This window comes from Lichenostomus cassidix, chromosome 4 (assembly GCF_008360975.1).
Source record: "Lichenostomus cassidix isolate B80296 chromosome 4, HeHo_3.0, whole genome shotgun sequence".
Lineage (NCBI taxonomy): Eukaryota > Metazoa > Chordata > Aves > Passeriformes > Meliphagidae > Lichenostomus > Lichenostomus cassidix.
Window position 1 is genome coordinate 46608855 of NC_139484.1, and position 17037 is coordinate 46625891.

At 36.3% G+C, this 17037-nt stretch overlaps 1 protein-coding gene across 5 annotated transcripts in view; it reads left to right on the forward strand.

The window, feature by feature from the left end:
- Positions 1-13286, forward strand: part of GABRG1 (gamma-aminobutyric acid type A receptor subunit gamma1) — a 57164-nt gene extending 43878 nt beyond the window's left edge. For 3 of the 5 annotated variants that reach the window (XM_085059043.1, XM_085059044.1, XM_085059045.1), the window contains exons 8-9: positions 2523-2734; positions 7526-12379. In XM_085059043.1, the coding sequence (XP_084915169.1) occupies positions 2523-2734; positions 7526-7804 (491 nt within the window). In that variant the 3' untranslated portion in view covers positions 7805-12379. Of the gene's footprint in view, positions 1-2522; positions 2735-7525 lie in introns of all 5 variants that reach the window. The other 2 variants (XM_085059047.1, XM_085059046.1) reach the window with 2 other exon arrangements.
- Positions 13287-17037: the final 3751 nt, after the last annotated feature.

A 17037-nucleotide genomic window follows, 5' to 3' on the forward strand; every position in this document is an offset into this window, starting at 1 on the left:
TGCAACCAAAGTTGCACCTCAAGCAGTGAAACCCATAACTCACAAAAACTAATGTGTTTACTCCAGATAGTACTGAGGTGTGTTGCAAGTTCCACTACAGAGATAATTCTGTGTCAGTGTCACCTTGGCTGACCTGTTTAGTGTGGTGTCAGTGTCCTAAGTGTGACTGTTTAGGATTGATGTGCTGCCTTGGAGAAGAGGTGTAGTCCCCCCATAAAGCCTGATAAACAGGTTCATGGAGTGCACAGGACACAGCTTGGAGCTTAGCAGTGACAGATTCTTGCAGCAGAACTAGTGACAGCACTCTGACCTACTTTGGGGGAAAGGTCAAGAGCTGAGACTTGTATCTTAGGAAGTGAGAGACTTGAGTTAATTTTCCCCATCAGTTATAGTATTGTGAACACACCATTCCCACCCTATCAGATCATTCACTACCAGAAACATGAGTCCACAATTACACTCCTGCTTTCCCACTAAAACTGGACCACGTGAAAGTCTGCAAGAGAGAATAAGTCAAGAAAGTAAGCAAAAATGAGCATGGCTCAGTAGCCTAATGAAAAGGTAAGGGAAGAAAACCTAAGTTTTGGATCCTAACTTTATGTTATTTAAAAGTGCTGCAAAATTTTAATGAAGAGAGACTAAAGTTTTGAATAAATAAGTGAAAATGTTTTGACCTTGATGGAAAAGTTTTAGACCTTGATGGAGCAATCTCATCTGATTTCTTTGACTGACTAATCATTGGACATCATTGTGGGTTCTGACTAGCTATAAAGCAATAGCTATAACACGAAAAACTGTTCTATTGGTATCTTGCTAGTTCTGTATCCAGTTTGTTCTTTTTTGCAAAGTAGTTTTTATATGCCATGAACCTAGAAATCTGCCTTTGATGTCACGGTTAAGCTGAAGTTTTCAAATTCCCACTTCAGCAGTACTAGCCTTCATCTACATGAGATGAAATACAAACATTTGTAATATCTTATTTACAGCTCCCTGCAGGTAACTCTGAACTCCTTTCTTGGGAACATGCAAAAGCCATCATTTGACAGACTGTAGGATGACTTTTCTCACATGTGTATGCTCTGGTGAAGGAGAAAGAGAGAACTTGTCAAATAGACACAATTTTATGGAACAAGAAGTTAATACAAGGAAGCCAAAACTCAGCAAGGTCTATCATGGCAAATAGCTGTTTTGCTGTTGAAGGTTTGCTCCCCGTGACAGATCTAAATTCCTTTCACATAGCAGACAAGGCTGGAAAAATTCCTGTCTCTCTTTGTCCTCCCTGAATGGAAATCAGTACAGGGAATGGTGTGTGCCACTTCCCACATGGAGGCTGTGCTGGGCCTGGTACACTGAGAAGGCTTGGGCCTTTTTCTCCCATACACATTGTAAGATCTTGGTAGACTGTGGTTTCCCAGAGCAAAAGATTTGAGGTGATTAAAGGTATTTAAATATTTAGCTACACAGAGAAATGCCTAATTGATTTTCAAAAGCATCTAGTGGGAGTGGAACACTTTTGAAGAACTCTGTGGTTATCTGTTTGCCCTTTTAGACATGTAATTTCATTGGGAAATCTGTTGGAAAATCACTCCTGCCTTCCTGCTGCAGGAACAGTCCACAGTGACCACTGATTCCATGTTTTGATTTATAAGCCATAGACAGCCTTAGACTTTTTTTTTTTAATACTCCTGTGCATGTAAATAAATTATTTCTGTGTTCAAGTACTGCTCTCCAAAGAAAAGGTCACATATTAATTTTGGACTACTATGTGAAAGGCTTTGCATTTCCCTGAAGCATCAAATGTAAGAAGAAAGTGTTAACACCTTATAAATGCTAAACCAATGAAGAGTGGTATCGTTGAGATTTTGAACACATAGCTATTAAGGCCAGTTTGTTCTTTTAATTAACTTGTATGTAGGTGAAGCAAGGGAAACATTTTCTATTACTTAATACACAGTGTTGAAAACATAGAATGAGACCAGAAAGCCATGAATGTCATCTAATTTCATCTGCTATGTGTCAAAAGCAGACAATTGAAAATATTATTTTTCTTGTGTTTACCAAAAGCTTAAAATCATTGATAAATAACACACCTTTTATTTCTGAATGCATCCTTTTTAACATTTTAATCTTTCAAGAACTAAAGGTCTTTCTTGTGTTTATAAAATTTGTGTGCTTATTTGTACCAGTTTTTCTACTGTATGTCAGAGTTATAAAATTACACAAACTGAATGTCATTGTTTATTCAGTGTGCATTGAAAATAGGAGGGATTTAAAGGGAAGGTGAAATGTGCTGCTTTCTCTAGGATCCCATGGAGGCTGCTGCATCCATAGGGATGGCTTCTTGCAATAGCACCAATGCATGTGGATGTAATCAGTGGTGAGCCCTGCTGTGGCTCAGTTTTTGTGTGACCCCATCAATGAACTAAGAGCTAATATGATGACTTTTTTAAATGAAAATATGATCGGATTACCTATACATTTCCCTCCTTCTGTCTTTTTTTCTTTCTTTCTTTCTCAAACAGGGATCACTACAGTGCTGACCATGACAACACTGAGTACAATTGCTAGGAAGTCACTCCCAAAGGTTTCCTATGTGACAGCAATGGACCTTTTTGTTTCAGTTTGCTTTATTTTTGTGTTTGCTGCCTTGATGGAATATGGCACCTTGCATTACTTTACCAGCAACAGAAAAGGGGACAAAGGAAAAGAAAAGAAGGCAAAACCTAAGCCATCAGTAAGTTTAGTCAAACAAGAAAAAAAAGAAATACGGAGTGCCTTTTATTGTACCATACATTTTGAGAGACTGTTTCTTAAGTAGAAAAGCTAATGTTCAAAGATAATTAAAACTAATATTTATTTTGTCATTTCATTACAGTTGGGTGCTTATACTAATTTTGTGTAAATACGACTAATGAGCAAAGGGTTTAGATGATTTCACTCTTATGTGAATGAGGACACATCAGCCTAAGGTGGAGAGTGGTTTGATATAATATTCTATGCCCTTGGTGCTCCTAGAACTGTCCATGAAGTGTGTGCCCACAGAGATGGTTCTGCCTGGGCACAGTGCTTCTGCAAAGAGCACCTGGCAGAGACCCACAGCTAAGACTGTAGCAGTAAAGATAATGTGAATGTACTGAGGGTATGAGGATTTCTTTGGATCTGCATCACCTAATTTGAGTCTTAAAAAGCTTTGCAAAGGAAGAAGTGCTTATTATTGGTCAGTATTCGGAATCCCTTCCACTACAGAAATTCCACCTTAACTCTTTTGTGAATTTGTTTCCCTGTTTCTTTCTGGTTAAATGAACCTTCTGCTTTTACAAGTTGATGTTTGTGTGGTAAATGCCCACATATCCCAGGATCAAACGTCATTCGATTTTAAGAGGTTTTTTGTTTGTGTAGTAAGAATACTGTAATTTCCAAAGAATTTGTTGTTGGAAGTCAGTACAAATATTTAAAGGTAGTCTTTAAAGTAAGAAAACAGTGGAGAGAATAAGAGGAAATACAATGTTATAAAGCCCCCTCCCAAATAATTTCATCAAAGGATTCAGGAGCATGCCTGAACCATAATACCAGTTGCCTTTTCTGGATGAAGGCTGCATAGTAGCTCTGTAAGATGAAACAGAAATTGATATGAAATTACAGAAGCAATTGCAGATGCAGAAGTGCAGAAATCCTATTATGAACCATATCCATTGTGCAACTCATGTCAGCAAGAGCTGGTGCACCCATTCTGAGCAGCACTGCTGTGGGAGTCTCTCTCATGGGGGCACTGGGAGGCTGCTGGGGCTTGATGCCAGGGAAATGAAAACCCTTAGGCTCACTTGGTGAGCTGTACCAAGTGGATCAGCCATGTATTTAGGACAAGGCTAGTAGGGAAAGGTTAATGCTTCCCTGTGCTGCCTTGGTCAGACATCACTCTGATCCTTAGGGAATCCAGCACAGCCAGGAAAACTGGAAAATGGAAACCTCCCTCCTGTTAGTGGTAGCAACAAATGAGGCACAACAGAAGGGGCAGAATGCAGGTGCTGTCAGTGGCCACAGCTGAGCCATGAGGGTACAAGGTGGCAGAGGCTGCAGGATGTGGAACTTCCCAGTGTCAGCACAGCAGATTCAGTTTCAGACTGCTCTTTCAATGAGATTTCAACAACACTTAGTGAACAGGGAGCTGAGTAGGTCTACTCTTGGCATGCACAACACAGAGAAGACAAAGATAGCAGGAAGCTTTATTCAAACCAGGGAGATATTAAAGATCAGCTGCTGACAAATCAAAAGACACTAAAGTAGTTTGCAAGTGTGCTCTATTGAATGAAGTAATGACACTTTCCAGAATCTGTTCACACATCAGCCATGTGTGCAATAATCTGCCAAGTGCTTTGAGATTTTCAGTGCATATGAAAATTTAAAATGTAGAATAAGGATGAGATAGAAACTATGGAATTTACTAAATAAATAGATGGAATTTGTGTAAGATTAAAATTAGGAAAATAATACTCAAAACACTGTTCAATTGTGTTTTTCTGGGTTCTTAAATGATTCTTTTTATATCTAAGAAGTTGAAAAAAAATCCTTTTGCACAGAATTCTTTAAACATGTTCCAGCATGTTATGGCTGTAAGACCATACAAGATAAAGAGATTATGCTACAAAAGGGAGAATTAATTTTAATATACTTAGATGCAAGGATTGTAATTTGATAAATAGGAGTTTTTTCAGTGATCTTTTATCAAAAAGCCATAACATTTCTTGCTCCAAATAAACAATGAAGACATCCAATTAGTTAATGGGAAGTCATAAAATTACAGATTCTTTTCTTTTTTTTCTTTTTTCTTCCCCCTTTATTTTTGTCAAAGACTTCTATTAATTCTTTTTGTCTGGGAATTATGGATATGTAACTCAAAAACCCAATTTAATTTAAAAAGTCCCTTCAATTCCTTCTGAAAATTTCTCATTTATGAGTGGTTTTTTTCTTTGGGAAACTTGCCTTGAATAAATCTTCTATTTCTACTGCAAGGTTACTATTCCAGGAACTGATGCCAATAAGGCACAATAAATGATCTTGTGGAAAAAACGATGAGGTTTTACAAATGATTACAACAGTTTTATCTTAGAAAATATGTCCTGGCATCATTCAAGAAAGGTAGTATGAATTGGCTTATGCAAATCCACATTAGTAAGGGTAATGAGTTTGGGCAGGAAAGATTAAACTTAATTAGTTGTGGATCTTGTTCTGATCATCATTTTACCTGAAGTGAATGTATCACCTGTGCCATGATCTTCACAGACAATGGCTTTCTTTTGTACTTTTATTAATGTTATTGCAGAATAATTGGGGTTTGATCCTATCAGAGTGTATTATAAATGCTTCTCATAATACATGGAGTTTTATCTACAGTGTCAGCAGGCACATCCATAAAAATCAGCATGTACTTCTATATCTACATGTTGAGGGTGTTGGCTTTTTTTAAAGCTTCTGCCAATTTATATGAAGTCATTTTACTGGGAGGTGTTGGTCTTTTTTCCTCTTTTCCCTCACATTGCCTCTTACACACATTTTATGTATTTCCTGTAGGTAGCTAAGCCTATAGGATGTCTGCCTCTCTCAAGCCACCTCTTCAAACCTGTAATTCAGTAGCCACCTCCAGTCTGTGCTGGTGATGTGAGCAATGAAAAGCAGTACTGTAATATTTTCGTCCTCCCATGGTGTTTCTGTGTTGGGGATTCCTGTTTTACGCCACTAGTAGAAATGACTAATGCCATGAATCTTACATGGGCAGAACCAACAGTCATAAAATTTTTGTAAAACCAGAGTAGACATGAATCAGAAATAAACATATTTCCCTATTTATCTTCAATAGAATAAGGATTTTTTTAAGTTTAAAAAATTGAACTTATTTTTAATGTTTTATTAAAATAAGCCCTCTTTGCAATGCCTCAAATTAGGATAAAAGCATGCAATTCCTGGTTTTTAGTACTGTCAGTATTTTATCATAACTGAAAAGAATAATGAGGTCCTTTAGGATGATAATTAGCTCCCTAGGTCATCATGTATAATAAGTTTTGAAACAGCAGTTTGTGTGCAACTTTTTCTGGTAAAGACACTTATTGAATAAAGCTGTTTGAAAACATGGTGGATAACTGCATTGCACTAATATCATCCCTTGGGATATTGGGTAAAATGCCCTGGCAGCAAAACAATGTCACCTTAACAATGTATAGAGATCTGTGTAGTGGCCAAAGTAATTCCCCAGAAGCGGGACAACAGGACTCTAAAGCGTAACGAGAAGTTAAATGATGGCTTCCCACTTTTCATATTTTTTTCATCGGTTTTCATTGCTTATTATGTACAATTGGTTAAGAGAACTTATTTTTTACAGTTAAATATCCAGTTAGATCTTCTCACTTCTTCCTTTGCTGCTGTTTTAATTCCTTACATGAGAAAATATGAAGATGGTAGAAAAGAGAGAACAAAATGTAAGAGTAGTGTTAATGTAACCCTTCTCTTTGGCCTGAAGATTTTAGAAAAGAAGCCAAAGGTGGGGCAGGGTGGGGGAAGTTGAAAGAGGATTATGGAGTAGTTTAAAATGGCCATGCAATTTAGAAAGAGAAGAAAAAGGACAGATGAAGAAAGAGAATGCCTTTTGAAACATTCAGTAAAACATGGATGATGCATATAAAACTGCGGAGAAACAAAGTAATGAAAGGGGGAATGGTGGGTTGTGTTAGTGTAAGTAAAAGGAAGGTGAAAAGGCAAAAGTCACAAGTAAGGGAATGGGCAATAAGCCACCCAGACTTTTTCAATGAGAATTATTAACATATTACACTGAGTTTTTATCAGATACAAGAGGGTTTTTATGACCATGGGAACTGAAAGTAAGAATTAAGAGGTAAATTAACCAGATGTGAGTCGCATACTCTGAAGGAATCGCGTCTTGGATTCCAAAGCGGGGGTGGTTATTATTTAGGGATTTAATATCTGAGGGTTACATGGCATAGTCTGGCCTTACTTGTCTCAGTCTGTTAAACTTCACCAGTGGGGCTGTGCTAATCCCATTAGCTTTTTTATTTTTGTGAAAATGTAGCTTCCAGAAACACATCCAGTCTCATTCTAAAAGCTCCAGATGATGGGAGGACCATCATTCCTTTAGCAGTGATGACTACAGTCTGCTGGTGGACTTGGTTGTGACCCAGTTGTCAAGCAGTGACTGACTTCAAAATGTTTGTCTGTGTTGTGTAGATGGGATCAGCCAACCCTGTCTGTGTAACTAATTATCTACTATTCCCAAATCCCAGCACAACCCAGTTTTCACTGTGGCAGGTGAAAGTCATTCATGCTATTTTGCCTGCATGCGCTAATTATATACAGCAGTTCATAATTTGCTAAGATACCCAAACTGTTTTCATTAATATTAAAATTTCTGTATATTGTACTGAAGGTGAATATATTGCCATGGAAAGCCTATGGAATTATTTAATGTGAGGATAAAAGCACACAAAACTATATGTCCTTTTTTTTTTTTTTCCTTAAGAAACCACCTGCAATTGCTGTTCGACCTGGATCAACACTAATACCCATTAATAACATTAATCATCTCCCTGAACGTGATGATGATTATGGATATGAGTGCCTAGAAGGAAAAGACTGTGCTAGTTTCTTTTGTTGTTTTGAAGACTGCCGCACAGGATCTTGGCGAGAAGGAAGAATACACATCCGTGTAGCAAAAATTGACTCCTATTCTCGAATCTTCTTTCCAACTGCCTTTGCATTGTTCAATCTTGTTTACTGGATTGGCTATCTTTATCTGTAAATTTCAGAGGTTTGACAAACTCAGAAAAAAATGCTAATTGAATAGTCATTAATGCTTTTAACTGAGCAAAGATTAGAGCTGATCCAAAATGACTCAAATTTTTTGTATGCTTTAAAAACTTGAAACAATGAGAGGAAATATGATGATCTAGTCTCCCTCTTGTGATCAACTGTAGAACTGATTCTGGTATTTTTAAGAGAAAATTTTAAAATAAATATCCCTAAGTTTTATCTTTCCTGAACACATATACATACACTTTTTTCCAGATCAAAGAAAATGCAGAGTCAAGAAGCTATGTTATTTAACTGGACAGTCCTACATAAGCTCTTGATTTTAATCCTAAATGATAATGCAGAAGGATTTTGTAGCATCTCTTACACCTTTACAAAGAAAGCCTTAATAAAATGGGATTAGTTACTTTCATACATTTTATCCATAAGGTGATGATTTTATTAATCCCTAATTTTAAAAAGTTGAAATGTAACATTTCTCTTCAATCAGCCATTTGTTCTCTGCAGTATATTAAAAAGCATGATTAGGTCATATTTAATCAATTCAGGTTTATACAGAATGCACATATTAGAGCAGCAAGAAATGGATAAATCAAAAAACCCAAGGGTGATTCTGAGCTTGTCTTATCCTGACCATGGATACAGACTTTTGGCTTTCAACTGTAGATTATGTTTATATTTGTGCTCCGTTTCCTGTTCATTGTTGTGAGTTCCCCGAGGTTGTCCACGAGGGCTACAACTTTCAGAAATTCTTACCTAGCTGCCATTTGTTGCTCATTTCATGGAAAACATATTGGTGTTAGCCCAGATTCTGGCCATAAAGCATATGATCTTCCCATTCTCGCCTTTGTCTGATTCATACTCAGTGTTGGAGAAAAAGTCATAACTCTACGTTTGGAAGAATTTATATCAACAGAATTTGGAAGACCTGTAACAGTGCTATAGTCAATGTACTCAAAGTCACTGTGTTAAATCTCCAGTCCTAAGAGTGCAGTGTGTGATCTGGTCCACTTTGCATACAGTATGGTTTTGTAAGTTCTATTTGTTACTGCATATGCTGCTCACTGAGCCAAACCCAAGTGGTATTAATGCACTGAACATGTGGTATGGATTTCTGGGTAATTACCTTCTTGATATTTGTTTGTTTCTAATGGAAAAGATGTGTTATGGAGGGGGAGTTAAAATAATCCTTATGCATTGCAGAACCTTTTCCAATATGGGATACATACCCCCAAAATCATAGGACAAGTTCTTCAACCTTTCTGTGGTGAGAGCTTTGATAGAAATCCTTAAGTTATAGCAGCCTTTCTGGACTGACTTCTTGGTGTTGACTATCACTGTCTGGCAGCATTTGGTATCTTATTTCTATTTCTAAGTCCATTGCCTTCATAATGGAAAAGTGCAGTCTTTCCTCCTTTCTCAAAAAGAAGCTGGTCTCCAGTGAGCTTGCAAAAATCACTGTAAAATTAAGATACACATTAAGTAAAAGTCAGCATTACACAGAAGACCTTACAGATCTTTAAAGAGGATTAATGGGATTAGCATTTGGCTGTAGGTAAGGGTGTTCAGTACTAAAGATAAAGACATTATTAATAGCTAAGAATAGAAAATGTTACATGAAGGCGCCCCCCCAATATTTCTGTTGAATGTGCTCCCTCCTCTGAATTTCTCAGAAAGGATTACTGTATTTATATTCTAGTTGGTACCAGGCATATTAAGATATGATATGCAATATGCATTTCAGAGGAAATGTTACTCCTGTGTTCAGCCCCAAAATTTAATACAGAATGTGAGACCATCTGCAGTCAGACTGTAAGGAAGTGTGGCAGAAGATCCAATTTTAATAAAAATTTTATTTCAGTATTTAGCTTATGAAATATAGGAGGGGTTGAGAAAATCTGAAAGCCCAGATGTTAAGATTATCGACATTATTTGTGGTATGACATTTCTGAGTACCGAGCTCTTCTGAATGTTAGACTGAGCATAGAAATGCTGGATCATTAACAGCACTGATCTGCTATAATTTATTGGTATTTTAGAGTCTGATTTTCAGAAAATGTTCAGTCCAACATGTCAGTTTTAATTCCATAATGTAGGTTGATGCTTTTTGACAGCATGCTAAACACATTCCTCTGTAGGAGGGATGAAGGTGGCTTCAGCAGCAGTATGTTGAATATGTGCTTGAAAAGCAGTCAGTTTGCTGTGTGATGCAAGGCCCAGATTTAGTGAGTCCCTGAGTTTCACTAATTCACCTTTAAACAAAAGAAACTTAAAAGAACTTGACACTTCACAAGAGGAAATACAAATTTCACAGCCTGCTCTCTTCTGGCTCATCTAGTTAGCTTTTTCTATTAATGTGATTGTCAGTTGCCAATCAGCCTCCAGTGGCTGAACTGGAGAACAGAAAACATTCAGAATTGGCAAGGGATGGGTAAGAAGTCTTTCATCTCTAATTTCTGTGGAACAATGTAATGGAGTATTAAACCCATTGAATGTTATGGCTGTTTGGCTTATGGATACAGTTGCTTCTGTCTGTTGACAAACTTTTCTGTGTACTTCATTTGTTTCTGATGAAATAATTTTAGTTTCCCATAGCACTGTGAGAGCAAATGGGAATGGGAATGCAGTGAGCTGTAACACGGCATGTAATAAATGTGTTATTTTAGTTCTATGTATTTTTTTCTAATCTGCATGCAAACACTTGATTTCAAGAGATCCAAGTGATACTTTAAAAAAAAAAGGCAAGAAACAGACGGTATAATTAATTGGAGTTAGATGCTACAATCATTTCTCAAACTCACCTGGATAAAAGTTTGTTTACTCATAGCTGGGATCACAGTTTTTGGGAGTCATATTATTCTGACCATCATTGCATAAGCACACTCTTTAACCTGTCCCTAATTAGTACTGTTATTAGACCAGAATTCAGAAAAGCGAGTGCTTATGTATTGTCATAAAGAGTGATGCTATCATGAATTGATGCCATTAACACATGCTTAATTTGCACTAATTTCAATAATGAGTGATCAGTAGCTCAAATAATTGAACATTAAGGATGTGTGCCAGTCTTTTCAGTAAGAGATTTTCTCACTGAAAAAGAGGGATGCAAGAAGAGAAATTGCCCTAAAGGTAGAGAGTTGAAAAATTCTGGGAAAACTGTTTTATACTGCACCTATCTTTGGCATCTCTTGAATTGTATTTTTCAAGAAAGAGACTTTTCCTTGATACTTCTGTATTAGTGTTTGCCACTTGTCTGTTTTAGTAGTGAGTACTGATCAGTGTGTTATTTTTGGTAAGGTTCTGTCTATGATTGTACCTCACTGATCTTCAGTGCATGTCTTCCGTGTCTGAATGAATCTGTTTTATGTAGTGGCAGTGCAACCAAAGCATGAGCTCTGGGTAACATATTTTATATTCACACGTTGATGTGCTTCAAAGACTTTAACCTTATCCAGTTTTCTGGCATTCAGACATATAGGATTGTGTAAGACTTTGAAGGAGAATCACCTCCAACAGTATTTTTATAACTTTCTGTTGTTTATTTGGTATGGTAGTAAAACATTTGATTAAAATTGATATATGAACTGTACTTTGTAATTTGTGAACACCTTACAATTGAAAGCCGATCAAGAGGAGTCTGGATTCAATTATCTAGCTCCCTAAAGTAAGATATGTTTCATTTAATTGTATCAGTCATCATTTCTCTCTACTGTTTCCAAATAGCTGAGAACTACTGCAAATACATTTTTTTATTGTTAGTATAATTATTTTTTTAGAATTCATTGTAGTTTATACCTTAAATATGATCTTTCATGTTTGTGAAATAATGTATTTTTTAGTCATTATAATAGATACTGAAGACAGAAACTAATGTAGGATTCCACAGCTGAAAAATACAAAGGCAGGAATTGGAAAGAATTACTGGACTTTCATTCCTGAAAAAGCTCAGTGGATACCCACATGCCCTGATTAATGTACTGGAGGGGGAAAGTGAATCAGGGAGAGGAAGAATAGTCTCCAGGCTGTAGAAAAGGCCTTTGCATTCATTCATGCCATGGATTTGCTACCCAGGTTGTTCAAATTGAAGAAAGAAATAGATCTGCCCTTCCTTTTTCAGTGGTCTCTTGTTTCTGTTTAATTTCTATCAGCGACAGCAGTTCTAATGCTGTGTTGCCGGATGAAACAAAACCTGAAAAATTACCTTTATTTTACTCTTAGTTAGTTAATGTTTCAACCAGATGGGTGGAATCATCTGACTGAACACACAAGACGATGCCCAGGTTTTGCTCCAAGACAGGTGGTGGGAGTTTGCAACTGGAGGCAAAAGGATGGCTTCCTGTGATGGGCATTTTTCATTCACTTGAGAATCTGCACTGAAAACTGGTGGGAGGAAAGGAAACAATGGTATGAGGGAAAGATTGATGGTGGCAGTGATCCCAGAATCAAGTTATGTGGATCTGAGTGACTTGTATTTAGTTCATTGGTTTCTCACTGGTATTTGTGATAATGCTGATTTCCCTGCAACTTAATTGAATATTTTTAATGTTTTAAATAAAAAGGAAAATACTGTGTGTTTTCTATACAATAACTGCAGACCGAATGAGCAATAGAAAGTTATCTTGAGTGAACATTCTGGTGAAATGTCAGACAGGAAAAGAGAAATCAGATTAAATCAGAAAAAGTCTTTTTTTCCCTCCATTTATTATTAATGATAAAGCCATTGTTATAATTACTGAGTATTAATTAGTGCAGTAGACACTGGGAAAGGCCTAGTACCCAGGTGTCTACACTGCTGTTAGTCCCCTCAAGGGCTGAAACACTTGGGAATAGAAACCTGACTCAGACTGCATTCTGTTATTATCCCCTATTCCCATCAGGGAGTCAGAAAGGTGAATTGTGATCATGTCAGACATGAACTAGGATAGCTGGAGTGCTCCAGGGATCTGGTTAAAAGGAAGGGTCATTTCTACCCAAGACTGTAATTTGAATCATGTTTCCTTTCAGAAGATGGATCTGTGCTGTGACATCCACAGTGCTGGAAAAGATCCCTGCATTTAATGGTTATCTTTGCACAAGAACAGTTTCATGGAGTTGACTGTCCTGCTATGAGGCACTGAGGTATTCTCTGTGTGGTATAGAAGAGTTTCGATGTCACTCTTGGGCAAGATGTCTAAATCTTGTCACAAGGCATCAGTATTGTGGTTCCTGAGTATGATGCTAGTGAAAAGTCAATAAATGATAAACTCTGGATTTTACTTACTAGTAAAACTCACTAAGAAAGCCAGAGAGTTAAAGAAAGCTTTCAAGGAAATTTCAGATGGCCTTTGGAGACAGGAGAATGTCTAAAACAGAAGCAGTACAAAGGATATATCCCTTTTACCATAGATGGATCCTGTTCACTAGTAATAAATTTGTTCTAAAGAAAGTAAAAGGCTCATGGTATTCTAAGGGAAAAAAAAAAATCTCTAAAATTCTCATTCCTCTTCTTGGTGACAAATCTTGCTTTGCCTGCAGATTTTGCTTACTGTACATCAACATCACTTAAGCTGTGTGAGAAGAGCCATGGGGGATGTAAGACAGAAGACCTGTAAACTGTTCTGCCTTGTTCTTTCTCAGTTCCTTTTCTTAGTCAAGAAAAAGGTTCAGAAAAGTAGGTGTATGGCATGTGTAAATGAGGACAATTTTGCTACTGACAACAGGGCCTGAGTCCCACTGGCAGAATCAAGAGGGATGAGACTCACAGTAATAAAACTTCTCTTTTGTAAATCTTTGTAGTAGCTATTTTTCCATATGCCTCTGCAGGCCTACCTGAGACTCAAAATATTTTTCAGGTTGGAAGCAATTATTTTGTGTGTTTCTGGCTTCACACAATGTCTTTATCATCAGGGTTTGAACCTTGCTGAATTCAAAAGGAAAGGTTTCCTCTTGAAGTTTCCTTGTCCAGGCATTGCAGGTAGGAGATGTCTTCTTGCCAAACATTGGAAAAATGATTTTCAGTTGATCCTGCTGAGAAGACAGACTGTTTCTCTAGGGTGACAGTAGGATTCCTATGCCATTTAGACTTGAGGAGGTCGAAGGCTGTTAGCAGCAATGACCAGTGCTTGCTCCACAGAGGATTTATTACTTTTGCCAATTTGATATTTAAAAACAAAATCCAAAACTGTCACAGTGGGTGGGAAATTAGCATGAGTCATCATTATACTATAGATATATATTTTCCCTTGAATTGTTTTTCTTCATTAGGAAGATGGTATATAGGAGTCTTTTTGCTTGTGAAATATTCAGAAAACAGGTGATGGTCATTTTAAACAGTAAAGTCACGTTAGTCCACCTGCCCAATGATGGCATAAGAGCAGTAGAAATGAAGGCACTTGCCCTATGGCTCAGATTTTCTGAGACAGATAAATGTGGAAATTTGCATATTCATAGACCCAGTATTAATATATAATCTGTGTTCACACTTTAGTCACTGAAAAAAATCCTAATTGTTTGTGCAGGTTCACAGTATCTTTCGTATTTCCCACTGTTGTCCATTATGAACACTTGGACTTTTTGTCTGAACATGAAGAGTTGTATTATGATACCTTTAATTACAGTTTAAATTTCTATAAAATATTATTCCTTAAACGAGAATGAAGCATACAAATCTGGCAATCTCATGGTGATTCCTATATTAAAAACAGCTAATATTTTTTCCTAATTGCCATTTAAATTAAGCTAATAATAATGCTATGGTTTATTTTCCCCTCTATCAAAGTTTTATAAAGAATTGCAATTTATGGTATAAGCCTTAATATAACAGAAATATCTTTGAAAAATAATGCTTGTTTATTTATGATGTGTCTTAGTATTTATTATATTGAGGGTCCAATATTCAAATGTGTCCTTAATCCAAATTTCTGTCTTGGCATCTATAGTTCACATAATGTTTCAGTTACTCAGACTTTGCACCTTACAAGTACATCCTTGTTTTTCATTCATTGTTTTAAAAAAATGTTGATATTTTTAACTGCCAAAGCAAGTATTTATACTGTGCATTTAATTTTATAGTTTTGGCACCATTGGACAGTGTTGCAATATTATGCACCAGTGTTCCTTTTAGAGTTATTTATTAATGCCCTTGTGGATAACTTACTGCAAGAAATATGGGACATAAGATAAATGTTGTAACTCTCTGTGCTGCTTTTAAGGTTTATGTAGAAAATACATGAAATTGAAGCAAATTTATTCTTCCATTTCAGCTTTCCTTCCAGAAACCTCCTCAGTTGTGTTATTATTATTATTATTGTTATTATGCTGATATTTACAGTTCTACTCAGTTATCTGGTTCTTTTCCAATAGCTTTGGAATATACTCTTGCATTGTTTTATTTAATTATGTGGAAACATCAAGGTATCCTCACAGTCTTTTAATGTGATTAAGCTATAACTTCTCCAGCCTCTCTTAAAATGCCATAATTTTTTGCATGCAATACCAAAACTAAAGCATTTTCAGGTATTAATTGAGTTTTACTTGCAACTCAGTTTTGAAAAGGTCTGTCTGCTCAGTTATAGTAAAACACTGATATGATAATTTTTATATTCGACAACATTATTAATGAGCATGACTCAACCAAAAGTCTTCAGAGGTGATAAACAGATGATGCCCTTGGCTAAATCCCATGTACAGCTATGACTTTATGAATGTATAGAAATTATAATGGCAATGGCAACTACATATACATAGACATATACATATACATATACATATACATATACATATACATACTGGAAAGCAAGATATGAATACTTGTATGTCAGTTTCTGATTGTCATTTTAACAATGACAATTCCCCCTGCCAATAAAATTTGTGTTTAAATGTGACCAAAAAGGTCCTAAAAACCCCCATTTAGATTACCACATTTAGAATGTAGGAGTGGTTCAGAAGCTTAAAATAATAAATTCATTTGATGGGTGTTGTGGATTAATTTTTAATTTTACTCCTTTTTATTGAAGGAAGAAAGCAGAGATAGGCGCTGATATCACTAAAGGTAAATACAAAAATACCTTCATTGTGAAAAGGAGATTTTTACATACTGCTCTAGGTAGGTGCAAATTTCTTCAGTGCATTTGCAGAGTAGAGGGATTCTGCTCTCCATTTTCAGAACTCTGTTGGTATCATGATAAAACACTGACTCAGAGTTTTGCATTTTTTAGTATACTCTTAGTTTTTGAATGCTTCATTTTCTGATGTGCAGTTTAGGACATGAAAGAAAAAATCTGCTTTTCAGAAGTTTAGCCCTTTCTAAACATTATCCCTTGAGCATTCAGTTTCAAGTACTTAAAAAATGAGTAACCAGGCATCACTGATAGTGTTTTAAATAAATTAGATTGCTATAGAATAGTGCTGAAAGTTCAATTGTGGTTCAAGGCTAGAATTTTTTAGCCTCTTGTGGGATTTTCTTTCTTTTTTTTTTTTTTTTAAATTTTCTTGACATCTGGGGAGATGTGAAAGCAAAGGGAGGGATTTCATCCCACGGTTGCTTGGTTTTGGTTTTTTTTCAGCAGCATAGCTCATGCAGAATAGTACATCAGTTGCTAAAAGCTGATTTTATTGAAGGGCAGATAAGACTTTGAGACTGATAACAATAATACTAGTAACAGACTCAGAAAGAAGGTGCTTGTGGCCATCATTATCAGAAGGGACTTGGTGGCACAAGCCTGTGGAAACAGAAATTCTGAAGAAAGAGTTGGATTATAAGGACCTCTAGAGAAAAACAAAATCTCAGAAACATTTTGCCAGAAGACTAACAGTGGTTTGAAGGATAATTTTTATCGTTCCTAACTCTACTGTGAGTGTTAATGTCTATTGAATTTTCATATAAATGTTGCACTAGTCCTTGTGCATTGGATGGAAATGTGCTTGCACCCTGGTGCATGGTTCATACAGATGTTTCTGAGATGTAATCTGTAATCTTCTAAATGTAAAACTCTGAAAGCCATAGTCTTAAAAAATACATTAAAACCCCACCATTGAATAATGTGTCCTGTGCAAAATAAATAGATTAGATGTTTGTGTTCTGATGTCTCTTAAACTGATAAGAATCAAGGGAGTTTCAACACTGAATTTTGTAAAGCAGTTGTAATGCATTGTTTTTACTGTATCTGCTGTGAAGGTGATTAGTTACACTGTGAAAAAAATAAATAGTGCCTGGCTACTTAGTTTCTTATGTTATTTATTTTC